Source organism: Pezoporus wallicus, unplaced genomic scaffold (assembly GCF_028554395.1).
Source record: "Pezoporus wallicus isolate ANWC-B61680 ecotype Strahan unplaced genomic scaffold, APGP_CSIRO_Pwel_v1 scaffold_14062, whole genome shotgun sequence".
NCBI classification, from domain to species: domain Eukaryota; kingdom Metazoa; phylum Chordata; class Aves; order Psittaciformes; family Psittacidae; genus Pezoporus; species Pezoporus wallicus.
Window position 1 is genome coordinate 511,290 of NW_026640917.1, and position 26,412 is coordinate 537,701.

Genomic DNA, 26,412 nt, shown 5'->3' on the forward strand with positions numbered 1-26,412 from the left:
CCATGGGTCTGGGGAACTGGACAGGGGCTTGATTAATGGTCGAGGCTATTGATTCATGGCTGAGGTACGAAAATGCTGCGCATCCCAAGGAACAGGGCAGAAACAGCAGCGCTTGATGAGCTCTCACCCAGAAGTGAGGCCAGGTTGAGAGTCATTTTAGCAAAGATTGGGTGGAAAGCAGGCCAAGGAAAACTGGTTGAATCAGCAAGCTTCAAGCTGGCAGAGACGCAAGCTATCAAATGGTGAACCTCTTGCTGAGCAAGGGATTTCTCCATGTGGAGGCATTTGATTTAATGGCACGTGGCTGTGGGATGTGCAATGACAGCAGTGCTATAAAGACCAAAGCTTAATGTGTCTTCTAATAGAGGAGTAGAAATAATAGGTCTACTAATCTCAGTAGTGATCTAATCATGATATAACTGACAGCTCCTTGCAAGGAACACACATTACCTAAGAAAGGGACCAAGCTACATGTAACTGGATTTAAATGACCGATGTAGCCTGTGAGACATCATTTAGGGCAGGTAGATGAACCAAGTTAGGAAGACACCTGTGGTGGCATGGAGACATCTACAGAAACATCTACAAGTTGAGAAACATTCTGCAATGCTGTTGGAAAAGCCATGGTTCAATGTAAGGGTTGAACATACGGTACGAATCACGTCTGGAGATGGGTGTACATTTAGAGTGTGGATATGTAAAGAATCAGTGGCAGAATAAAGAGTAGATGGGTAACACAAGGCTGAAAATAAGTAGAAGGAGATGAGACATCACCCAAAGGACGGAGCCAAGCGTGCATGAGAACTGGAGCTCACAGCCAATGAGTTCAAGCTGCTGGCCTGGCAGAGCTCCACTGGGCAGTAGCCAACCTCCAGCATAGAGGTTGCCGTCTCCCTACGGAGCAGGAATGAAAATACCAGGCATGGTTCCTGTCCCAGCTCAGTGGCAATGCCAAGCTCAAGCTCCAGTTGCTGGTGGCTGAAACAAGAGGAAAGGTTAGTGGCCAAGGTTTGGTGCAAGGGGAATGAGCATTGTGCACGAACAAGTACGAGATGGGAAAGGAAACACGGGGCCTTAGTCTAATGTAAAATAAGGGAGGCAACATCACACTGGGATTGCAGGGAAATGCCCTTTGGGTACAGCAAGCAGGAAAGGGATGGGAAAGAACTGGAGGAAAGCTGGTTGGTGGCACCTGGGCTCCCCTGTGGCCTCCCACAGCTGAGGTAAGGGTGGCCAGGAGGTGGCAGGGCAGGACCAATGATATCCCATGAATGCTGCACAGGAAGAGCCCAAGATGCACTATACTACATATATATATATGTATATATATATATATATACATATAGAGTCCTCCCTGATGCTGGTCTGGGCTGCCAGTCTCCTTCTCTGGCTCATGGGGCACCACCAGCCCTGGTGCCAGGCACAGGCTCTGGCCTCTGGACCAGGAGGTCAATGTAAATAGAGGTCTCTGAGGGAAGAATCCCAGTTTTGGGCTCCAAGTCTCACAACCTTTTCACTGCCTCTGCATGGGGCAGAGCCTTGGGGCACTGCTAGCAGAGATAGCGTGGAGCCCTTCACTGCTGGGCCCAGGTAGAGCACAGCAGTCCCAGGATTACATCTGCGGTGCCCTCAGCTCCAGGCACAGCATCCCTCTCTCTACACGTGCTGCCCTTCAGCCCAGCTCCACCTCTGCAATGAAAGCAAGGCAAAAGACTCACTACCCTGGACTCCCACTGCTCCCCCAGAGGGCAATGAAGAGATCTGGCTTAATACCAAGGAGCAGACAGACAGGATGCTAGAGAGCCAGACACACAGGGAGCAGCTTGGCACAGTGGCGCCAGCTCCTTTCTTCCCTGTTGCAAACGAGTAAGGTGCAGCCCTGCCCTGGAGACACGTCCTTACCCATGCAGTTCTTCATCATCATGAAGCCACTCTCGTAGCCTTCGAAGCACTCGCACTCGAAGCTGCCCGGCGTGTTGACACAGGTGCCATGGCCACACAGGTCTGGTGAGATGCGGCACTCGTCGATGTCTGTGGGGATGAAGAGCAGCTAGTGGAGGCAGAACAGACTACGGGCACCGCTACAGCTGCCTGTACTGCACAGCAAATTCAATGAACAGGGACTGGCAAGGACTTCTCTTCCTGAAGGGAGAGACAGCAGTTAAACTTGCTCTCTGGTGCAGGATTCATCTTTCATCCCGTGAGCAGAAGGAGCCTTCAGCTCATGGACCTGCCTTTGGCTTCTCAGTATGTCCCTAAGATAAAAGCTGTGGCTCCGCTGGGTTCCACCATCATGCTAAGAATTCCACGAGGTGGACAAGGCTGCAAGATGGGCAAGTGTTCCCAAGGAAGCTGCTCTTCCCTTACCTGTGCAGTTCCTTTCTTCAGCATCCAAAGCAAAGCCGTTGCCGCAGATACACCTGAAGCTGCCAATGGTGTTTCGACAGGTCCCATGAGTGCACAGGCCGGAGAAGACCTTGCATTCATTCACATCTGTGGGTGAAGACAGAACAGCAACGTTTCAGGGAGGGGATGTCTGCAGTGAAGCTTAGAGTCCCCAGGCAAGCAGCAGCGTCCTTGGGCTGAGCACAGCAGCTCCTCTTTCTTCTCACCTTTGTAGAAAGGCCTTCCTGAAAGCACGTCTCCTCGGTTGGCGAAGCCGGGTCCCCTTGGGCAGATGGCCTTGTACTCACTGGAGCCAACCTTGGGACACTCTTCACAGTCGATGCCCCACGCTGAGCCCACGGAGCAGCAGCACATGTCGATGCGGTACTTGCCTGGCAGGGGCTCCGTGCACTCATCCTCATCCCATTTCATGTAGCACTGTTCCACACGCACATCTGGGGAGAGAGCAGAGCTGAGCCCTTGACTGCAGCACCCAACCTCTGGGGAAACCAGAGGTATCAGTGCCTGTGACAGAGTTGGCAAGGTTTCTGGAACAGCTTTGGCTGGAGCATCCTCCAAGCAATGCCCATGTAGGGGCCATGTGGATGAGGCCACCTTCTTTGCGATGCTACAAGAGATTGAATAGCATGGCCATGGCCAGCCTGTGACTGCAACAGGACCAGAGAAAGGAACCTCCACAGTGTAGTAGTGCAGATGGCCCATATGAAGGGCAGAGTTTTGTCATGGTGTGCCCAGAAAGCAGCCAGGAGTTGGTTTAGGGCTGCTGGGCCATGTCATTAACCAGTTAGGTTAATTGCATGTCTACCCCTGAAGTCCACCCAAGGAGAATGATTGCTTTACTAGCTGAACCTGCAGACACAAAGCTATGGCAGCCTTGCAGGTATGATGTGCCATCACTCGGTTCTCAAGACTGTTGCACGTGGTGGGTAGGGGATGGTTGGAGCACTGTAGATAGGGCTGAACAGTGACCAGGATGTGGCTGAGAGGAGGTTTCCTTACCCACACATGTCCTAGCAGTGCCATCAAGGGTCAGTCCTTCTGGACACTCGCACCGAAAGGAGCCAGCAGTGTTCACACAGCGCCCGTTTGGGCAGACACCAGGGAAGACCTCGCACTCATTCACATCTGTTGGCACAAAAGCAAGAGGCAGGCATGAGAGCAGCACATGGACAAGCCCAGTGTGGCCTTGAGGAGCTCTTGGAGGAGATGGAAGGAGTCCAAAAGACTAAAACCGGCATCCTGTCACAGAGCCACAGCCATGCCCAGGCACTTCTGCAAGGGCATTCCAAAGCCTGTCAGAGGTAGCGTGGTCCTGTTGGCTGGCATAGCACTGATAGAGTGACAGCAGGACTCACAAACAGGAGTACTGCTGATGGAGCAGCTACACTTGGAACCCCATCTCCAGGTACATGAATGACAAGAAAATCATCATCAGGAGTCAGCATGGATGGAGCAGGGGGAGTCATGACTGATGAGCTGGATCTAATTCTATGATAAAGTGGCTGGCCCAGTAGGCAAGGGAGTAGCGGTGGACATTGGCCACCTAACCCTGAGCGCTGCTTCCCGTAAGGGCCTCCTACAGAAGCTGCTGATGTATGGGCTGGTTGAGCAGATAGTGAGATAGATTGAAAGCTGGGCCCAGAGCGTGCTGTTCAGTGGCCTCAGCACCGGGTCTGATCCTGTTTCACATGGTCATTAGTTATCAGGATGATGGGGTAAAGCGTATCCTCAGCAAAGCTGCTGCTGGCACAGAACTGGGAGGAGCGGCTGACACACCAGAAGGTCACGCTGCCATCCAGAGGGACCTTGGCAAGCTGGAGAAATGGGCTGCCAGGAACACTCATAAATGCTGGAGGTCACCCAGCTGGAAGGCAGCTTGGCAGGAAAGGGCCTGGGGTCTTGGTAGACACCAAGTTGAACACGAGGCAGCAACGTGCCCTTGCTGCAAAGGCCAGTGGTATCCTGGGCTGCATTAGGAGTGTTGCCAGCAGGTTGAGGGAAGTGATGCTTCCCCTCTACTCAGCATGCATGAGGGCACAACTGGAGTTCAGTTCTGGCCATCACAGTATGAGACAGAGATGGACACAGTGGAGACAGTCCGACAAAGGGCCACGAAGCGTAGATCCCCCACCAAAGACCCAGAGTCGCAGGACAGCAATAAGGAGTGACCATGCTCCCAGTCAAAACCCTCATCTTCTGGGTCCTGCAGCAGTTTACCTTCACATGTGACCCCCTTCATCCTAGCATATCCCCGGGGACAGGCAGTATCTGCAAGGAAACAGGGGAAATGTCAGCCAAGAAATGGGCTTCCCCCTGCCTTCCCGAGGGTGGTGCCTGCAGAGCCTTACCAATCTCACAGCGCTCACAGGGGCTGCCCCACGCTGCCCCCAGCGTGGCACAGCACTCGGATTTCAGGGTGGCCCCGTTGATGTTCACCTCACAGCGTCCGTCCTGGATGTTCAACCAGCACGTCCCTTTCATGCTGTCTGGAGAGGCAAAGACAAGACACGAGTGAAGAGCTGCTCCTTGGTGGACGTTCCCAGCTCCATGGAAGCCAGGCTGCCAAGAGAAGCAGCTAGGAAGAAACTATCGTGGAGCTGCAGTGGGACTATTGCTCCCTGGTGTCACTTTATCCTTCATGCTGTGGAGTCAAGTGCATGGACACAAACTCTGTTGGTCTCCTGAGCACTGCTGTGCTGTGGAGCAGCATTTCTGTGCTCTCTGATACACCTATTGCATCACTTCTGTGTCCTGCCCTTCCCCTAGTTCCAGCCTGCTCCTCTTCTGGGTAGAAACAGTCCTTTCCTCCAGCTGCCCCTCACCACCTAGGAGTGGGAAGTGGGTACCTTACCGTCTTGATGAGAAGGGATCTACTTCATCCTGATGTGCCTTAATGTCAGCACACTACAAACCCATCTGCTGAGTGAGAACCCACCATCCTGGTGCCCTGAGGATCCCCTGGGACCCCATGGCTGTGGCACACTGCTCAAAGCACTGCCTGAGGTTGCAGCTTCTCAGGCTCTCTGGATGCATGAGTAAGATGGTAATTGTTATCAACAGCCAAAGAAACACTGGATGAGAAAGAGAGGGGTCAAAAGATCCCCGTCCCCAAGCCATGAATACAAGGCTTGCTTCAGATGAACAGCAAGGGGTGATGATGGGCACTGCTGATACCAGCCACCGTCCCAGAGCTGCCTGTCACATCCTTACCCACGCAGATGGTGCCGCTGGGGTCCAGCTTGCTGCCAGGGGAGCACTCGCAGGCAAAGGAGCCAGCATTGTTCCTGCAGACACCGTTCACACAGGGGTTAGAGGTGCACTCATTGATATCTGTGGGAAGAAAGGGACTGTCACTGCAGTGAGTGCCATGGGACCCGGTTTTCTGGGCCAGAGACGGGAGGGAGATGATAAAGAACATGAAGAAAAGAGGTTTTCAACTGTCCAGAGGACCCTCAGTCCAGGCCATTTTTCACCTTCTTTACAGAAAATCTCTTTTTTTTCCCCCTCTAAGCAGACATTTATGCACAAAGGGCCAATTCTCAAACATTTGAGGACTTTGTGGTCAGCAAATCGTTTCCCCCACTCCAAAGTGTAAGCTTGCAGTCAACTCGCCAAAACTTGCAATTTTGGTCAGGTTTTAGCTAAAATTTGGGAGCCCTAGAGGAAATTGTTGTGGTTTTCTGTCACTGAACAGCCCAGATGTTCTGGGTTTGGATGTCTGCTCTTTGAGATGAAGTGTGAAACTTGCCCCTTGCAGGAAAAGAAACCACAAACCCAAAGGCTGGATCTGCTCCAGTTCAAACCACTGTGGTTAGACCCTGAGCTCCCTTTCAGGCATGAAGATGCTCTCAGGTCCCTTCAAGTCACGTTACCTTCACAGGTATCTGTCTCTGTCCTGAAGACAAAGCCCTTGGGGCAGGTGCAGGTGTAGCTGCCGGGTGTGTTGCGGCACAGTCCATTGTCACACAGCAGGCGATTGACAGTGCATTCATCAACATCTGTGGGCAGAGAGATGGGGTTGATGAGCTACAGCATCCTCAGAGCTCTGGCAGCCTGACAGGCACAGAAATGCATCACCACCCTCAGAGCAATGCCATGTGGAAGGTATGTTACCTTGCTACACGTATATGCGATGTACATACATGTAGCTTGCCTGGTACAAGGTGCCATGCAAACACAAAGCACCTTGTGCTCTTCTATGTGGACAACGCATCCCTGAACGGGAACAGAGCTTGAGGGCATCAGCTCTATCCCCGCAGGCTCCTGGGCAGTCAGAGGCCTGCCCCTGGCTCCCAGCCCCACACCGAGTGCGTGCCACCCTCTCCCCAGCACCCCTGAGCTCCTGGGTGCCCGCCACAGGGAGCTGGGGCTGCCCTGAACTCACCCACACAGTTCTTGCCCGTGGGATCCGACTCGTAGCCCAGGTTGCAGATGCAGCGGTAGCTCCCGCGCAGGTTCTCACACATGCCGTTGGGGCAGATGTCAGGGTTGAGGGCACATTCATTGATGTCTGCACAGGGAAAGAAGGCAAATCAGATGGGTCCCGGCAAACACAAATACAGAAATCTTCCCCCCAAGAATTCTGCATTGTTCCTTACAGTGAGCACCCCACTGCAGAAATCCTTCCTTCCTGTCCCACTGGTTTGACCCAGTAGGTCCTGGAGACCCCTTTTCCTCCCTTCCTGGGGCTATGGCACTGGGCATCTTGTCCTGGGGATACACAGGTGTGATCTAGCATAGGGCTCTGGGCTCAGAAGGGGAGAACTGGATAAGGGGTTGAGATAAACCCCGACTCAGTTCCATATCAAGGGCTCTCAGGTCTTTCTGTTACGTTCCTGGCTCTCCTTACAGTATCTTTATCTCAAGTACTCAGGGCACACCATTTAATTATCCCTCCTACTGGTAAAGCTGGGAGGAAGAACTGTTCATAAGATGCTATGAGCAGAATGCTGGGTCCAGCTGGGGCAAGGGCAGAGCATGATGGACAACCTGCTGTGGTACCCGGGCAAAGAGATTTTACCCTGGCAAGAGCCAGGCTCCCCACAGCACAGGGCAGGTTTGTGTTTGTACAGCAGCGTCCTCACAGTGCCATAGAGCCAGATGGCAAGAAGCCCAGGCCAGGGCTTCCCAGACACTGCTGGCCTTTGTCTCCACGCCGTTGGATTTTGGTTACATCCCCTGGGAAATGCAACCCTGGAGAGCACTGAGTGCATCCAGCCCTGGCTGCAGGCAGCAATGGGCTGACCAGAGCACGTCTGACGTTAGCTTCTTGCTAGAAAGCATCTTATCGTTAGGCTGAAACTGGCTTTGGCCAAGCGACGGTGCCCTGGAGGGAAGCCCAAGAAGTCACCAGGGCTTTGCCGCTGGCTCATTCCCATTTGGAAAGTTCTGAAAGGCCGGAGCTCGCTGGCTGCTTTGTGCTCTTCCTGCTGATCCAAGCACTGCCCGGGGCTGGCAGCGCAGCCGCCTGCCTGACCTCTTGCTGTCTAATTCAAAGCAGCCCATTGGCAACACATCCCAACACACGCTTATCACCTCCCTCTCCCTGAGCCCTCTTCCCCCCCCTGTGACCATGGAGCTGGAGGGCAGGGGATGGAAACAGGCAAGAGGATGCAATTGGTCATGCTCTTCATTCCCACCAGAGCAGGGAGTAAAGCCGGACTCTGTGTGTACATCCCCAGCAATGGAGTTCCCACAGGGTGCCAGGAATCAACTCCTTGGTTCAACACACAGTCCCTGGGGATGCTTGCTCAACATTAACTCATGGAGGGAGCAGACAAGACACACAGCACTCCTCTCTCCCTGTGCCCAAGCTCGCATCCCACCCACTGACACTCACTAACACAGAGATAGGTTCTTGCATGCACTTACACCCACCCAGGCTATGCAAACTACCCTGTGCTTACTCACAAACAGCTCTTACATACACGGGTGTCATGGACTAGCTCTCCAGCACACCCTCCGCAGTGCCAAGCCTCCCATGGCACACACACCTACAGATGCATGCACGCTGCATTAAAAGCAGCTGAAAGAAAGAGCTGAGAGTGATGTTGGAGGTGCTTGTCTGGACTCTGGCCCATGGGATGCACGTACCTCTGCCATCAGCTGTTATCCCAATGCCACTGCTGCAGAGCGCCTGGAATTCAGCTGTGTGGAAAGCGCAACAGAGCTGTTAGCTTTTCTAGACAGTTCACACCCAGCCACATCAACTCTTGGTAATGCTGGATTTATTGAATGTCACCTATGGGCTTCCAAGCAGTGTCAGTTTACACTCATACACTGTGTATTTTAGAGCTGACACTCAATAGTCCAACACTGCGAGAAGCCCTGCAGAGAGATCAGCATCAGATTTGTGGATCCAGCCTCAATCTGTAACCGCATGGCATTCCTTTCCCACTGCCTATGGCTTTCCCATGTCCCTGCCAAGCTGTCAAGGCCATCTCCAGGACCTGGGGTGTCTCTAAGCACCTCGCAGGCTCTCTGCAAACTGAGATGGAAGAGGAGCTCACCAGAGTTCTTGGCTGGACAGGGCTGGCAGGGCTCTCCAAAGCCGTGGTCTGGGTTAGCGCAGCAGCACTCAGACTTGGTGACTGCCCCTGGGAAGGGACGAGCACATGTGCCCTTTTTAATGCCTCCGTAACACGTGCTGCGCATGTGGGTGTCCACGCAGACCCGGCCATCCACGCCGATGGCCAGGCCCCCCAGGCACTCGCAGCGGAAGGAGCCCTCTGTGTTGATGCACCAGCCGTTCATACAGATCCCTGGTGTCTCACACTCGTCGATGTCTGAAAGAGGAAGGAGAAAGTGGCTGTTACTCAAACACAGGCAGAAGGAGGCACCGACAGGAGCTTTGCGCTCTTTTCTGGGGTGACTTGGATGCTAAGAGGGTGCAGTTCGAGCATCACATCCCTTGTGTGCTCTGCTGACTCTTCCTGATGGTTCAAAGGAAGCAACAGGGATCTTTGGTGTCCTCAGACCCAGCCCATTCTCCGTTTACAGCTCAGTGACCCAGAGAATTCACCCCATGTCACAGCAGCATATCAAAGAAGTGCTGTGCTCTCCTCCTCCTCCTTTCTCCACTCTGCCTTCCCATTCTAACCTGCCTGGCTTTGGGAGGTGGCCCACAAAGCGCGCTGGAATGTGCTGCAGGGGCTGAGGAAGCTGTGGAGATGAGTGCTGCCAGCTCACACCGGTAACACGAAGCTTCAGAGCCCTGCTTTACCTCCCCCAGAAAGAGGATTGAAGCTCCAATTTGTGCTGTAGTGGAGGTGCAAGAACATTTCCCCCTGTGCCCGTTTTGCTGTGAGGGGGCCATTTCTGAAGGCAGAACAGGAGAGGTCTGGCAACAGCCTTGGTTTTCCTCAGCTCCTCTTGTCTCAGACACATCACAAGTCCCCAGGAATGTGGGCAGCAGGCTGGGAAGAGGACAAGGGCCAAGGCTGGGGACCTACGCACCGACACAGTACCGCCCATTGGGAGCCAGCACAAAACCAGGCTTGCAGATGCACTTGAAGCTGCCATCCTCATTGATACACATCCCATTGAGGCACATGTTGGTCGTGGCACATTCATCATGATCTGGGGAGGACAAACAGAAACCATGAGTTGAGCCTGAGAGCTTCAGCAAGACTCTCCTGTGCTCAAAAACATTCTGACTCCCATCTCCTGGTCAGATTGGTTCTTATGGCAGTGGGTGCTAATCCTCAAGGCAGAGATCCCACTGCTGCTCCTGGGTGAGAGCTGTCCTGCTGCATCCCTGCTGCTCTCAGTACCATGGTCACCAGTGCAGCTCACAGCAGGACTCAGACACTGGCTGCTGGAGAATGTCCTCCTTCCAGACCCAGCCCTGCTCATGCTCCTGGACCCCAAAACCTACAGGCAGCACTCCGGCAGCACTAGCACCCTTAGAAAACACCTTCCCATTTCAGTCCTCTCATTTTAAGATGCACTCAGCCCTGGAGATGAAGGGAATACAGCAGAGATTAAAGTAATCACCAAACGCTATGAAGGACATAGTCTCAGTCCCAAGTGCATGGGGAGGTAGCTTACCAACACAGTTCTTGCCATCAGGGGTGATTTCAAAGCCCGCATTGCAGATACACTGGAAGCTTCCATCAGTATTAACACAGCGGCCGTTCCTACACATCACCCCATTCATGATGCACTCATCGATATCTGCCAGGGAAACAAGCACAAGAAAGTAGCAGCAGGTGGAGTGAGAAGCAATCCAGTTTAGGATCAGATCCAGTTTAGGATTATAGAATCATGGAATGGTTTGGGTTGGAAGGGACCATAAGGTCATCCAGTTCCAACCCCCTGTCATGGGCAGGGATGCTTCACACAAAGACCATGTCACCCAAGGCTCTGTCAATCACCCTCACAGGGAAGAGCTTCTTCCTTATCTCTAACCTGAACTTCCCCTGTTCCAGTCTGAACCCATCACCCCTTGTCCTATCACTCCAGCCCCTCTCCAGCATCCTTATAGCCCCCTTCAGACACTGGAAGCTGCTCTGAGGTCTCCATGCAGCTTCCCTTTTTCAGGCTGAACAGCCCCAAAATGCCACATGTAACAGGTGTTGTGAAGAAGTGAGGACCTGATTTCCACCACCAGAAAGAGAACCACAAGAAGGATTCAGCTTAAACGTTTTGGTGTCTCTTCCAACCCAAACCATTCCATGATTCTATGACTCTTCACTCCCCTTCCCCTTTACAATCATTTTCCTTTGGTACCTTGGTCTCATAACCCACTGACACTCTTACAGCACACTGTGTCCTCCCCAAAAGAGAAACAGAGCACGCTTACCAATGCAAGCCTGCTTTGTGGGGGTGCTCTGGAAGCCCTCGTGGCACTTGCAGTGGTAGGAGCCCGGTGTGTTCACGCAGTCACCATGCACGCAGGGGCTGCTGGAGCACTCATCCACATCTGCAAGAAGAAAAGCCCGAACCCATGAGTCACCATGATACACAGCTGCTGTGTACAGCAGCAAAGGCTGCCTTGATCCTGTCCTTTCAACCCCAGCACTCAGCATCCTGACATCACAGCCAGCAGTGGATGCATCCCTTCCCTCAAGAGAACCAACTGCAACACTCAGCTTGGTGTCATCTGCAGGCTTGCTGAGGATGCCCTCAGTACCACTATGGCATTGATGAAGACATTAAAGAGCATTGGCTCCAGAATGGACCCTTGAGGGACACCACTCGTTACTGGTGTTCACTTGGACTTTGAGACATTGTCTGTTAGCCTTTGAACACAGCCCTCCAGCCAATTCCTTATCCATCCAGCAGTCTCTCTGCCAAACCCACATCACTCCAATGCAGAGGTAAGAATGCTATGGGGAACTCTATCAAAGACCTTACAGAAGTCCACACAGATGACAGCCACAGCTCTTTCCTGTCCACGGATGCAGTCACATCAAAGGCCACTAGATTGGTCAGGCACAACTTGCCCCTGGTGAACCCCAACAGACCCAGCTTCTCAAAGGCAGACCCATGATCATAGAAGCCAAAACCCTGAGTATGCTGTGCAGCCAGGCATTCACCCTGTTTGATTCTGCTCCTCCCTCCTGAGCCCTTTCCTCTGATGGGAGGATAGAATAACACCATCTGCTCTCAGTGACATAGAGCCTCTGGGTGGTTCTAAGTTGCCTTGTTGCAGTATCATCAGACCCTCCATGGATCTAGGCTGCATGATTGGCTCTTCCTGGATCTCCTCTACTCACATACCCTTCATTCTCCAAACCTAGTGTTGTATCTCTTCTGTAGAGGCACTTCAGAGGAAGGTTCTTCCTTCTGCCCTGAGCAGAAACAAGGGTCCAATCTCTCCATCTTGAGACTCACTTATATCAGTCAGCTCGAGGCTGAATTCAGGCTTACCTCCCCCTTGCACAGCCTTAACGCAGGGCTGTCACTCAGCCTGGGCCAGCACACAACGCCATGCAGTCACGTTCCTGGCTACTGCACTGCTTATGGCAATGCTGTGGCTACCACAGGAGTGGTCACCCTCGCAGGGCACACACCCCCTTTCTGCCACGCTGCTTTCTAACCTGACATGAGCCCTCTATCTCCAGCGTCTTGTGTGGGTCTCTGAGTGCAATGGGGGCTATGGGGCAGCAGCTACTCACCGATGCACTCCCCGCGCACGTCCTGCTTGTACCCCATGTTGCACTCGCAGCGGTAGCTGGATGGGGTGGGGATGCAGCGTCCGTTCAGGCAGAGGTTAGTGAAATGCTTGCAGATGTCAATGGTCTGATTCAAAGTGGCAGTTCCTGGAAAGCACAAGAGACAGCATCAGGCAGACGATTACAGCTCTCTTGACTGTGCCCAGGAAGCACAAGGGTCCTGAAGTCCAAACCCTGTGACAATGATGCTCCTGACCAACCATGGGGCTGCAGACACAAACTCAGCTGCCTCTGCAGGGTGCTGCAGTACCTGGCTGACATGCACAAGATGCCTCAGCCTCTTGGAAGAAAGGTGGGAATCGATATTTATCAACATCCAGGGCATCTTCACAGGCTTCAGCCCTTAGCACGGAGCTATACAGGGATGCCCATGAGAGAGGCATCCAAAGTGGTAGGAAAACCAGTTTTGTAGGGGGGAGGCAGAGAGGGAGGTGCTAAAGTGAAAGCTTCATTCCTATTTGGTCATTAGGAAGGTATGCTGCACTGGAGCCAGGCTCAGCCCTTGCCCTGCCAGCAGATGCTGTTTGATCTGCTTCTGGGCTCAGCACCCTGCACAGAATTAGCGTCACATCCCATCGCTCGCCTTGTGTCAAAATAAACCCCGCTGCTGTCCGAGAGCACGGCCGTGTGCAGGGACCAGCCCGCAGGAGGAGGCGCTGCCTGTGTCCTGCGACGAGCAGCCCCAGTGGGTCAGCGCAGTAAGAAAGTCAGTTTAATTACCAATGCTTGAGCTTCCTGCGCCCATTCCGGGCAGACCCGGGATCCCGCCTTGTCCGTTTGCCCCGTTTGGTCCAATGCCTCCAGGCCCATTGAGTCCTGGCCCAACACCGTTGGGCCCGAAGCCAGGAATTGCTGGAAAGTTCCCAGGGAAGCCTGGCACGACTGGGAGTCCTTCGATGCAAAGCCTGCGGTACTCATCTGAAACAAAGCAGCTGCCTCAGTGCTTTTCCAAGAGGGCCAGAACCCTCCTCCTGCCTCTGCCGGAGTGCAGGGAACAGAGGGATGGAGGGGGACTGGCAGGGAGCAAAGAGGATGGGTGCTGATGGGAACAGGGCAGATGGGTGAGGAGAGCTTTAGCACTCCGGAGCAGACGGTGAGACACAGCTTGCCAGGGTGTTTGGCAACAGCTTCTTGGGGTGCATGGCACCATGGGCGCCCTTCATGCAGGAAAGGACAGGACATGGGAAGGTTCCAGACACTGTAAAGCTCTACCCTGCTCAGAGGTGGTGTTGGAAGAAGAGAGGCAGAGAGCTACATCTACAGTGCTGTGCCTCCCCAAGGCCTCCTGCTGTCTGGGCTCACCCTCATTTAGCCCCACGGTTCAATTATGGTGGGAGCCAAAGGGAGCTGAAGGGGCAGGAGGAAAGGGATAACTTCTTGCCTTGGCTGAACTCATCTGGCTCAGCATCAGATGAGACCCAGGCAGGAGAGCCAGCATCCCCGTGTGACCCTTCCCTGCATTGTACGGTGATGAATCTCCCCGTCAAACCCTGGGTACCACTATGGCCATCAGAGCCAGGACGTGGCCAAGGATGGAGGCTCTTTGTGCTGCACTTACCAGAGCCCCGGACAGGGCACATCTCTGGGGTCTGAGCGATGGCCCAGCAGCGCCCGGAGTCACAGCAGCACTGCATCTTGGTGTACTGGCCAGGAAGGTCCCCGGCACAGCGGCCCCCGATCAGCGCAGAGAAACACGCCCCGATCCGCTGGTCTGCAGAGGGAGAGGACAAGGAGCCACGTTCACAACCTCTCATCACCACGCTCCTGGTGAGTGCCCGTTCCCAGTGGTGCCTTTTCCGGCTGCCCGATGTCCCAGCCTGACCTCCTGCTCTGCCTCATCCTCCCCAGATGATGAGGTTCTCCAGCCCCTCCATCTGGAGCACATCAAGGCTGTAGGGCCAGGCCTCATTTCCCAGTATTACATCTCATGTCCCCATTTAGGCTTCTAAATACTATAAGCAGGTTGAACAAGAACCAGAAACAGGCAGTAGGTGAGCAGTCCCTCTCCACTGGGAGCTGGACAAAATGACCGAGCAGATTCTGGCTGAGTTCACAGATGAGATCCCCCACCTCATCCCATGCTTCCTCACCTTCCCAGGGAAATGGGGTTATTTACAGGTGTCTGTCCTCTCAGCAGAGCTTCTGCACTTACAAAACATCTCAGGGATGGGTTCCCCCATTGACCTAATGCTCCAGCTAGGACAGGGAACAGGCTGAGATGAGGTGTTCTGCAGGAGACCACTGCAAACACTGACACAATGGACACCTGGACCTATCCCCTCGCTGGGGACAGGTAAACTGCTATGGACTAAATCCTATTATTCAACAAAATAGCATCCTGGGGCTGAGATGACCGTTCTTCAGGTTCCTCCTCTGACGTTAGCATCTGTCTTGCTTAGTTGTACTTGTGAGCAAGGGTTGGCCATCAATGCCAGCACTGAAGTCCAACAGGCCCTGAACTTGGCTACATGGAGTCTTCTCCTCTCTTGGGCCACTGGACCCAGTGTGATAGATTTCCCTCTAAACTTCTGCCACTGAAAACACTTCCCTGTGATAGAAACAACCCAGTGCTGCCTGCTGCTGTTTTGAGGGCTCCCAGGCTGAGCGGGCACTCCCCAGCACTCCTGCTCCAGGCAGCGGTCCTGGGGCACGGCAGGGCTGGCAGACCACGGTGGGCAGAGTTTCCTGCACCACTTTGGCCAGGCTGGGGATCCAGGCGCTTCCTGCATCAGTGATCCCTGCTGCCGAGCTAAGGAAGGACCTTCCCACAGCCACCGCTGCCCAGTGTGGTCCTGCACAGCTCAGGCCTGGCAAGGACTGGAATCTCATTCCCACAATTGATTTAATGGCAAATGTCCCAGGCTTCCCACGAGGACGCATTCCCTGCCAGGTCCCAGTGGCCCCGGCATCTCTCACTGAACAAATGGACCTGTTCCTAATTCCACATCCCTCCAGCCTACCCACTCCCATTCCCAGCGGATGCCCGCTTCAGGTCATGGGTCAGTTCCCACAGCCTGGACTGAGCTGGGAGGAGAACAAGTCCTGGATGGTGGTCACAGTGCATGAGCCTGGCCAAAGCCACAGGCACTGAGGCTGGCACCAGTGTTTGGTGTGTGTGGAATCTGGACCAGGCCCAGGAGACTGAGGGTCCTTCACACGTCTAGCAGGCTCCGTCTGGCACCAAGTCCTCCAGGAAAACCTGGAATCTTCCATTCATTCATCTCCTGTCCTTATTTCTCAAGTGAATTAATGAGGGGGAAAGTCTGGTGTGATTTCTCAGCTGTGCCTCTAGCCAGCGGGCTGACACTTCCCTGAAGCACCATTGGCATCGATTGCATGGAGCTGTTTGATCGCTGGGCTGTGGTTACATTTCTTCTCTCATCACAGCTCAACGACTTCCAGAGGACAGTGACCCCATTTAAAGCCAGGGGCACTAAACCCACAGGTCTTTTCCTCAGATATAGCCTTTCCTGGGATTCATGGGTTCAGCCCCTTCTGGGAAACTTCATCCACCAAGGAAACTCGAGCGAGGGGATTGAATGCAACGCTGGATTAGCTCCTACTTGTAGTGAAGGGCAGTACGAGGACAGGGGTGTTTGGGTCATCCCAAGCCCTTGATCTCTGGCAGGTGGCAAGAGTGCAAGAGCAATTCTCATGTCTTGGAGGTTTCGGCAGGTGCTGGAGGCAGGAGATGGCACCTTGACAGGTTGATGCTCCTCAGCATCCTCTCAATGCAGAAAGAAGCTGCTTTCTGAACAAGCCAGGGCAGGATAGTGGGGCCATCTGGGAAAGCTGCACCTCCAACCCTTAACGGGGGTTTAACTCAATCAGGACTTAGGGCTGAGCTAAAATGAACCTCGAGATCTGAGGGTGGTAGTTTGGAATAAGCCCTTTGGCCATTAGAGAGGATAGATCCCACCCGGCTCCTGCTGCTCTGCTGTGGGATGCTTGCTGTCCTGAAGCTGTGATACATGGTGACAGCCAGGCAGTTAATGGGTAAGGAGGGATTTGGAGAAGGCAGCCTCCTTCCCCCCAGACAGACATGTGCTGACAAGTTTGACAAGGCAGGGAGGTCACAGCAGTTTGTGCAACGGAGGGAATGGTCCAGCCCTTACTCATCTGGACGCCGTTATTAACTTCAGCTGCCTTTGCTGCAGTTTGCAATCGTCTCTCTCAGAAATAAAGGTCAGAGCTAATTGAAAACTCATCTGGAGCTGCCTTTGGGCAGAGAGAGGGGTGGATGGAAAGAACAGCGGGTCTCTGCAGTCCCCCCGTGACCTCCTGCAGGACCACCCACACCAGCGCAAAGCCATGGTGGGTTTGTTCTGCCTTCCCCTGCAGCTGTAAAGGGAACAGGTTTGCACAATAACCTCTGTAAATCAGATAATGCTGCAGGCAAGAAAGGAGGTAAAATTCCACATGAGATTAGACAGTGCACAGAGGAGGGGGATAGAGCCACAGGTCTGCCAGAGGTCTCTGATTCCCCTGTTTCAGTCTGAACCCATCACCCCTTGTCCTGTCGCTCCAGTCCCTGATGCAGAGCCCCTCTCCAGCATCCTTGTAGCCCCCTTCAGACACTGGAAGCTGCTCTGAGGTCTCCACGCAGCTTCTCCTCTCCAGGCTGAACAGCCCCAATGTTCTCAGCCTGACTCCACACGGAAGCTCCTCCAGCTCCTGAGCATACTCATGGCCTCCTCTGGACTTGCTCCAGCAGCTCCATGTCCTTATGCTGGGGACACCAGAACTGCAGGTCGTCTGTGCACAAGGTGTCTAAGACCAGTTGTGCACCTGCAAAGGACTTTGCAGTGTTCATCCCTGTTTCTTTGCTTGGTGGTGGGGTAGGGACAGGGGGAGATGGAGGAATGGAAAGTCCTGGTACTGCTTCCCAGGAGAGCCCTTCAAAGGGTGGGTATTTCTCTCACTCTGTGTCTTGTCATGTACAGAAACTGAGAAGCCCAAGTGACCAAGCCCAAACCAGTGGTTGCAAAAGGCAGTTGGCTTTGTCTACAAAGGACTTGAGGGCTATTAGCTCAGAATGGAGCTGCAACACAGCAGCGTGTAGCCAAAGGTCTCCCACCCAAGATGTCCAATGGTGCTTGGTTTTCAAGGAGGAAGGGTGCAAAAAGGAGCCTCATACTGCGGTGAGGACAGTCAGTCTAGACCGATGATGCCGACGATGGAAAACTCACCAATTCCCTTCTTGTCTGGGTAAGGTTAGATGGTGGTGTCTGTCTCAGTGAAGAGTCACACCAGAACCAAGGCACAAAGCACAAAGCATCCCTCTGTGCACAGCTCCTGCATCCCTCAATGCCTTGGTTGCTGCTGAGGAGCTCTGCTCAGGGCCCCAGCTCCTTTTCAACCTGTTTTGAGCCTGTGACCCTCATCCCATTTCCCTTTGTCATTTCTTGCCCTCACATTTCCTTATTCCTCTTGCTCTTTCCTTCCCTGGATAATGACCAAGGTGGGTAAAAAGGTGTCCCCAGGCAGGTGAACTCCTCAGTGACACCCTCCCAACCTTCTCTGAGCCCAGGACGTTGCAACTATAAGCAAGATCTGGCCCTACCCAGAACTTTAGGCAATAAATCTGCTGCTGCTGCCCAAGCAAAGCAAGACCCAAATCCTTCAGAGCATTTGCTGCACTAGCAGGGGAGAAGAGCAAAGAAAGCGATGCGCAGAAGTGCTGACTTGCCACAGACAGGGGAACACCACGCGCGTGTCTGGAAATGCATCTGCAAGGCCGTTTTCTTAAGCTGCTCTTGGAAAGCAACACATTGTCCTGGAAAGGGAAAACCCAGCTCCCAGCCTGCTGGAGCTTCTGCAGGACCTTGAGCCTGCCTTTGACAAGCCTGACTGAAGGAAGCTGCTCTGAACATGCGTTGAACTGGATTCCCTGTGTCAAGCACAAGTGGTTGAATCATTCAATAAATCACAGCGTAGCACAGAATCATAGCATCAAGTAGGTTGGAAAAGACCATTAAGATCATCAAGTCCAACTGTTATCCCAGGACTGCCAAGCTCCCACTAAACCCTATCACTGAGGGCCTCGTCTACACGGTTTGTGAACACTTCCATGCTCATTTCAAGCTCTGACAGCCTTTCTCCAGCTTTGCTGCTGTTCCCATTTCACACTGAAAGCACCTAATGAGGGTTGGGCTCAACCCAAGCTCGGGGCCTTGCTGTTTCAGCTGCAGAAACTACAGGAGATTGTGCAAATGCAATAAAAAGGTGTTTACTTTACTCAAAAGGGAGGGGAAAGGGATGGGAATATATGAAGGCTGCCACCATAAAGTCACCACTTAGCCAGTGCTGGTGCCCCATGATATATGAGGCACCGTGGTCACGTCCAGTCTAAACATCTGGAGGTGGCAGTGTGACAATCTCTTCAGCTCTCTCCTGACGCCCTTTATCCACATTATTTATTCATTTCCAGTTTTACAAACTATTCCTGTGATTTATATCAATCAGGGACTATCATAAACCCCCCAAACAAAGCACTAACACCCCCCCCCCCCCCCCCCCAAATGCTAGAAACAAATCAGGGTTTGCAAAATATGGATCCCAGGGCAACGACACCCCAAAAGTAATTGTGTCTTGTGCCAGAATAAATACTGTCTGTCCCAAAATGTGGCAGCACAGCAGCAGCATGTATGAGCTGAGGGAAATGGCTGGAGCATGATGTATTGAGTTCAGCTGCAGTCATAGTCCACTGCAGCGAAACAAGCTTCGGTCCTTTCCAAACCCCCAACTACTCCCTGATTCTTCTCTGGCTATTTTTAAATCTGGGCTTTCTAATTTTACTTCGTTTTCATTTCTCAAAGCTCTTGGTTTCAAGGGAAGTGGGAAATGTCCATATGACTCATCCAGCCCTCCAGGCGGATGGCAGGGTCTGGGAACCAAGGGAGGAAAAGCAGTTCATTCTCATTAAACTCTATCAGAGGTGATTCTTGTGTTAGACTCAACACCAGTTTTCTTTCCACCCCTAGAACATGATCATTTTGTACTCCAGTTGCTGTGGATAGAACAGAATCTGGAAGGGATTTTTTCCCCTGTTATTCATTTCCAGGACTCAACAGAAAGCGGTACCTGACGTTTGCCATTGCACTAACATTGCTCTTGTACCAGTTTCTCACCACAAATCCCTGCATCCTTGCCTTTCAAAAGGCAAATGAACCTCCTGAACAGCGAGACAAACACTGGGATTCATTTTGACTAAAGTGCCCCCGCTGAGAGCAAGTAAACAGAGCGCTGGTCTACTTATCATAGAAGCTGCTGTCTGTTACAGAGAGAAATGGACCATCAAATAGTGACAAGGCTTGGAAGGGCGTTTTGATGTGTTAAACAAGCAAGATTCACTGCAGGCTCAGCAGGCTGGAGGCAGGACGGCTTGTCACTGCGCGGAAGGCTTGGGCTGGGAAGCTTGGAAAGCCAGACCCCTTGAGCCAAATGGGAGCAGCACACACCAGCCCCAGCGAGGCCATCCAGCACCTGAGTGCTGTCGTGTGCAAGAGCTGAATGGTGGCCCTGTAAACAGGTTGAACACGGGTGCAGGACTAGGTGTCAGCGGTGCCCTGAGCTGTCCTTGGGAAGCATCTCTTTCTCTCCACTGGGTACAGAGGGGATCCAGACCAGCAGCTCAGTGCAAAGCAGCTCACTCCCCACAGGCTGAGTTCACTGAGATGAACCCAATTGAGTCCACAGCCCTGTTGATTATTAGCTTGGGGCAATTGGGATTTATGAGCCATTACCTGTGGTCTAAGCAGGAAAGAGGACGAGATGCTAGAAGTCACTGTTTGTTTGCACTGGTTATGCAAACACTTGGAGTAAACCTTTCCCCACTTCACCTCTGCAAGGCAAGGGGGTGAATGTGCAGTTGTGGGATGACACCTGGTGAAAAGGGGTAGCATCTGGGATTCTCCCACTAGCTGATGCAGTTCTGTGAGTAGGAGCACAAGGAGCCTTCTTCAACCAGACACCTTCCCCCCAGCCCTCCTCCTCAGTGTCTTCAGCAACCCCTTTTCAAACACCTCAAACATTGAGGCTCCTGCAGTCCAAATTATGGAGAGGGAGAAAGAGCACCAAAACCTGTGACCAGAACAGGCACACGCAGGGACAGCACAAGGAAAAGAGCATTTTCCAGCTATTGCAGGAGCAATGTGCCCTCTGATCTGCAAAGACAGTGATTTGCAAATCCTCCCCTCTGGGGCTCAGAGCGTGACATCTCCCCATACCTGCGGTCCTCAGATGTATTTAGCATCTTACCAATGCAGCGCGATCCATCAGGGCTGGTCATGAAGCCACGTGGACACGTGCACACGTAGCTGCCTGCGGTGTTGGTGCACTCCCCACCATCGCACACGCCAGAGATTGCACCACACTCGTCCACATCTAGAACAGAACAAGCCAACAGTGATTAGGATTCCCTGCAAATCACCTCCTTGCCTGGAGTGCAGAGCCAGGACCAGCGCTGGGATCGCAGAGGAAAGCAGCTGCTGTTAATGGGTTGTCATGGGATGCTTGAGACCGGCTCATGCATTATCTGCTGAGTTTCTCCATACAGGAGGGGTTTGGATCAATTTTAAGTGCATTCAGGCATCTAAATCCAGGTGGAAAGGCCTCTGTACTACCAGTTAGGCAAGGAGGGCCCAGACATGTCACGCTGTGGGTTCAGCTCCTCCATCAGCAGTCCTATTTTAATGTGATTTGCATAACAGTGCTATGAACACGCCAGAGTTGGAACTGTTTTATCTCCTCACAGGGAAAACCAGAGAGATAGAGAGTCCTTGGAGAGATCCCACCCATAGCAACCCAAGAAACACCATTCCTGTTAGCAAGTCCTGCCCCACACTGCTTCTGCTCCTCCAGCAGCCCACTGCTGTGTGTGTGACTGTAACACACCAGGGATGTGCACCTCTCTGGATTTAGAGCACGGAAAAGAAGGACATTGCCACGAGGTTTTGGGAGGTGGAACAGCCAGACCCAGGCAACAGAAGGGCCAGGCAGCCCTGGTGCCCAGGCAGGTGGTAACAGTCATGGGAAGGCTACAGGAGCACCAAACCTCAGAGGAAGTCACCCCAGTCATGTAGCTTCTGAATGTACAAAGTGCTCTACAAGCATCTCTCTAGTGTGAGAGCTGAAAGTGAGCAAGGCTCCACCACCACAAGCTCACCATGGAGATGTGCCCATTGCCAAGATCCTGGATGCCTGGCTCTGCAACCTAAGAGAGTTTCTGGGGATGAAATCTTGCTCAGAGTTAGATTTTAATCCGCATTGCAAGAACTGAGGCGCAAAGATGAGACCCTACAGGGTTTGCTTGAGAACTGCAGGATGCTCCAGCCTTTTCAGGCCATTTCTATTACAACCTTGACAAAATTCTTGAGCAGAAAGTTCAACAAGTACCAGTACGATGATACCCAGAGAGCCAGACTATAACTTATAGAATAGAACAGTTAGGGCTGGAAAGGATCATCTAGTTCCAACCCACCTGCCACGGGCAGGCACACCTCCCACTAAAACTTGTGTGCAGTTATCACCTGGGACCTAAAGCTTTGAAAAATCAATGGGAACAAAGGGGTAAATCAGTTCTTTTAAAAAGGGCAATCTATTTTCCACTAATTAATATAATTAGTAGATATTAATATTAATATCTAATGGTAATAGCATTAAATGCAGAGGTTCCAGACGTGCTTGTGGGGCACTTGACTCAAGGACTTCTCTGGGAGCAGGGTTATCGATATTTCTATTGCCAACTGAAATCTGATTCAGAAACTGAGATGGAATTAGAGCCAACCTCTACTTAATCCACCCAAAGCCATTGCCTGGGGGTTATGGCCCAGCTGGTGGTAAAAGACAGAAGCAATATTTGCCCAATAGTTTTTACAGGGGCAAAATAAAAGAAACACGAGAAAACCTGCCTTGGCAATTGGCAAAATGAATCATTTCTGCCGAGCAACTTGATTTATTGGAGTTTAAATCTACAGTGCTGCTGTGAATGGCTAAGGGGGGGGGGGGTTATATGCAATTCAGATGCTGCCTGGGGCTGGCAGGAAAGTAATGAAAAGGAACTGGTCAAAGCCTGCTCCTTTGAGGGGGGTTTTGCTGCCGTGAACAGCCCAGCCACCTTGCAGAGCCTGATGGCATTAGCATGTATGAGGTTAGAGCTGCTGCAGGGCAAAGGCAGAACAGTAAAGACCTTTCACATGGGAATGGGGATGGAGAATGTCTTTGGAAGAGCTCATCCAGCAGACTTCAGTGATGAAGGGATAATGGGAAGGTTACCTGAACCCAACCCATCAGGGCAAGGGAGGGACCAGAGAAAACTGTGCTAGGAGCTGGAAGAGCTGGCTCTGGTTGATGGGTGGATGAGCCTCAGTGTCAGAGCTGAGAAAGAGGCTTGAAATCTGTGTAAGAAATAGGTGTGAGTTACCCAGAGGGGTGCTGAGCTGTGCCCTGTCCAGTGGAAAACCAGGAAAACGACTTGGGAAGGAAAAGTCCGACTCCAATCTCACAGTGCCATGCAGTGGCTAGCGATGCTAGTGCAGCCCTGAGCAGGAGCAGGTAGGTGATGGTACCTCCGAACAAGGTTAATTCCTGGATACCAGAGCTCTGTGTGGTGCCAGCTCTCACAAGAGGGTGATCACAGAAAGGAGGGGTCAGACAAAGTGAGACACAATGAAATGCATCCCGCCCAGCTCAGCAAGAGACGGTGGCAATGCGTGTGTTCAAGATGATCTGAGCTGCCCTTTGAAGTGAGACCTACGGTACAGAGACCCCCCCGTGGGTGCTTCATGTGGTCAGAGCAATCCCCTTCAATCCCTCCTCCTTGCTCACACAACCTCTTACAACCACAATTGGCTTCTTTTTCCCTCTGGCTGCAGCCCTGAATCCTGCGGGACTGAGTGAAACCCCGATTTCAACACACACAACGTGAAGCCCAAGTGCATAGGGCACGTTGTACACCCACACATCAAGGTGCATTCCTGTTTGGCTTCTTAGGAACCCTGGAACTCAACCAGTCAAAGGTTCCAACCAGGTTGTGCAAGCAGCAGAGGCATGGCCTCTGTCCTTGCAGTGCTCCTTTAGCTCTTTGATGCTCAGAGCCCTCCCAACCCACAGACACAACTCGAAACCTCCAAAGGCAGCAATGCAAATCCTCAGAAAACACTTCCCCCACCTGGGCCCCTGCAGTGAAAGAGATTTTATCACCACAGCCTGCCCTGTCATTTAATTACAGGCCTGTGTTTGGTTACAGTCTGCAGAGCACTGGAAGGGAAAGAGCTTTATGAAGCAAAAGCTGGTTGTGCTATTCGAAACAGCAGCTTAAAAACCCCTGCAGAGCCCGCCTGAAGCTTGTTGTATCAGAGATCTGGAGGCCAGCTGACGGGCAGGCATCTTACTGCATCGGGACTCATGACATAGCATCAGTCATCCAAAGAGAAGTGTCGTGGGGGGAAGCAACGGCATTCCATTCGTAAGGAAAACCAGAGGCAATTCAAAAGGTTAAATCAAACTGCAGCGTTCTTTTCCCCCTTGACAATCCCAGCTCACGAGGGCAGTGCTAGCAAGACGGAGGGAGGAAGCCCGGTTCTCAAGGCTCCTCGCACATCCTGTACTTTGAGAAACTGAGCTCTGGGCTTCGTTACTGTTTTAGCTCTTCCCCACCACATTTTGCCTTCTTTATTTGCTCTTCGTAAAGCGTCTCCTAGTTTTTGATTCATTCAGAGCTGAAGCCTGTGGGGAGCTTGACACAGTGGGAGCGGGTACGTAGAGCTCTCATTAACACCCAGCTCCGGGCAGGGAACCCTTCCAGCTCCAACCTGGCTACTCCAGGACTTTTCCAACCCTCTGTTAAAACTTAAGGCAATATCCCACGTGCTCTGCTCGTCAGACAACGGCAGCATTCAGTGCAAACGTTGACTTTGGATCTGCTCTCCAAGGCGCTGGCTTGGAGTTGGCCTCATCATGAAGGCTGAAAGTGCTGGAAGCCAAAGGCTACAGAGCTTCAGAAGGAGAGCTGCAGCCTGCGAAGCCCATCCACCACGGGTGCCCATAGACATGGTGAAACCCCAACCCTTCCATCCGCTGGGAAAACAGGGCTTGATGGGGAAAACATCCCTGTGTCACGTATAGCAGAGGTCATGCCTCATCAGCCCTCTCTCGTGCAGCACATGGGACTCTCAGACCCTTCCCTTCCAGAAAGCACAAAGAAACCACAGAGGAGGGTAATGGAAGGCTCCAAACCACACCAAACCCATGGAAAGGAGCTTTGAATGGATCCAAACAATGAGCTCTTCTGTGGACGCTTTGTAAGCAAATTGAAAACTCGCTAATAAAATGGCTATCATGTTCCAGTTGTGAGGAGAGGGGGCCAGCCTCCCCTCTGCTCGTGGAAAAGCAGGAAGGCTCCCTCCAATTCAGAGCCGTGACTGCGATTCAACAGGCTGAAAAACACAGAGCCTTGTTTTCACTAGGGAGCTGGGGATTTGGGGTGGTGGTGACGAAAGAGAAGCCTGTGGGGACATTAAGTAGCATCTATTTTGTCACCCTATTGATGCTAAATGGAAAGGGGTGAGCAGAGGAGAGATTTGTGATTGAAGGATTTGGCCTTCCTCGACAGAATCTGGCTTCTGGAGATGCCAAAGATGGTCCAGAAGGCTCAAGCCTGGCTGGATTTGGACAGCTTGCACTGAGCATGCAGTGCCTCCCACTCCCTGGCCTGGTGTTTCCCCATGTACTTATTTGTACCTTGTATTTTATCATCCTGGAACAATTTTGGATGCGAGACACTCATTCCTTTTGGGGTATTGGGAAGCGTGCTGGGTGAGGTGCTGGCATTCCACACTTGCCTGATAACAGAGCTGGCTTAGCATTTTGTATACAGTAGAGGAAGGGCTATTGAGAAAAGAAGCTAAATTCTCAGCAGAGAGCCATTAGAATGATGGAAGGAAAAAGCTTTATTCAGTGATTCCACCCCTAACTCCATGCCATGGAAATGTTCCCTTCAGTGTCATTTTGACAGCTACTGCCAGGTTAACTTCAAACCGTCGCCCTGTGTAACAGCCCCTCACTTCCCTATGGCTGCTTGATAAAGGTCTTTGTATCAGAGGATGTGTCTGATTTCAGCTTTGATGATTCCTCTCCCCATTTTGCAGTTAGTGCCAGAAGGGCTTTGTGTCCTTAACAATTCCATTCTTCCAGCAGCGTTATCCATTGGATATAAGCATGCCCTTCTCTCAGTGCTCACACACTTCCCATTCCCCTGCAAGCCTCAAGATCCTGCTCTTTTCCAGTTTCCCCATAAACCAGGCACAGGATCTGTCAATTCAACCCTGAGCTCGCAACATCCTCCCTCCTTGCTCATCTTTCCATGCCAACACAGCACAAAATGCAGCCCTTTGGCACTTGCAAAGCTGGCTTTGTGTCCAGGGGTGGCGAAGAGAGATCCTTCCCCTTCCACCCCACTGCTCTCCCTGCCAGCAATGTCTCATTATACATTGCACAGCCCCAAACTCAGGAGCTCTGGATCCCTCGAGCTGCCTCGGAATACAATGAACAAAGGCACAAAATGAGCCACTATTTGGAAGTGTCCCATTCATCAGGGATGCGCTACGGAACTAACCCTGGAACTGAGCGGCCCTGAACATGGAGGATATTTAGGGTCAAATCCAAACTTGATGCTGTGCACACGTTCTCATGTGCTGCAGACAGCAAAAGGACATCATCTGCCTGCTGGGGTTGACCAAAATTCATCCAGGGCCTCCAGCTGCAGCCCCCTTACGTGCCTGGGAGATGGGGCCTGAGCTGGCCTCTTATCAGCGTAGAAGATCCTGCA

The 26,412-nt window shown here is 52.4% G+C and overlaps 1 protein-coding gene across 1 annotated transcript in view; it reads right to left on the minus strand.

The window, feature by feature from the left end:
* LOC130605605 (fibrillin-2-like) overlaps positions 1 to 26,412 on the minus strand; it is a 95,432-nt gene that overhangs the window by 22,273 nt on the left and 46,747 nt on the right. The window contains exons 10-27 of the mRNA XM_057421218.1: positions 20,844 to 20,969; positions 14,143 to 14,295; positions 13,305 to 13,502; positions 12,528 to 12,671; positions 11,210 to 11,329; positions 10,456 to 10,581; positions 9,862 to 9,984; positions 8,916 to 9,191; positions 8,500 to 8,553; positions 6,791 to 6,916; positions 6,279 to 6,404; positions 5,617 to 5,736; positions 4,755 to 4,892; positions 4,624 to 4,674; positions 3,406 to 3,531; positions 2,613 to 2,840; positions 2,368 to 2,493; positions 1,903 to 2,031 (exon numbers count right to left, since the gene is read on the minus strand). Of these exons, the coding sequence (XP_057277201.1) occupies positions 1,903 to 2,031; positions 2,368 to 2,493; positions 2,613 to 2,840; positions 3,406 to 3,531; positions 4,624 to 4,674; positions 4,755 to 4,892; positions 5,617 to 5,736; positions 6,279 to 6,404; positions 6,791 to 6,916; positions 8,500 to 8,553; positions 8,916 to 9,191; positions 9,862 to 9,984; positions 10,456 to 10,581; positions 11,210 to 11,329; positions 12,528 to 12,671; positions 13,305 to 13,502; positions 14,143 to 14,295; positions 20,844 to 20,969 (2,490 nt within the window). The remainder of the gene's footprint in view (positions 1 to 1,902; positions 2,032 to 2,367; positions 2,494 to 2,612; positions 2,841 to 3,405; positions 3,532 to 4,623; positions 4,675 to 4,754; positions 4,893 to 5,616; positions 5,737 to 6,278; positions 6,405 to 6,790; positions 6,917 to 8,499; positions 8,554 to 8,915; positions 9,192 to 9,861; positions 9,985 to 10,455; positions 10,582 to 11,209; positions 11,330 to 12,527; positions 12,672 to 13,304; positions 13,503 to 14,142; positions 14,296 to 20,843; positions 20,970 to 26,412) is intronic.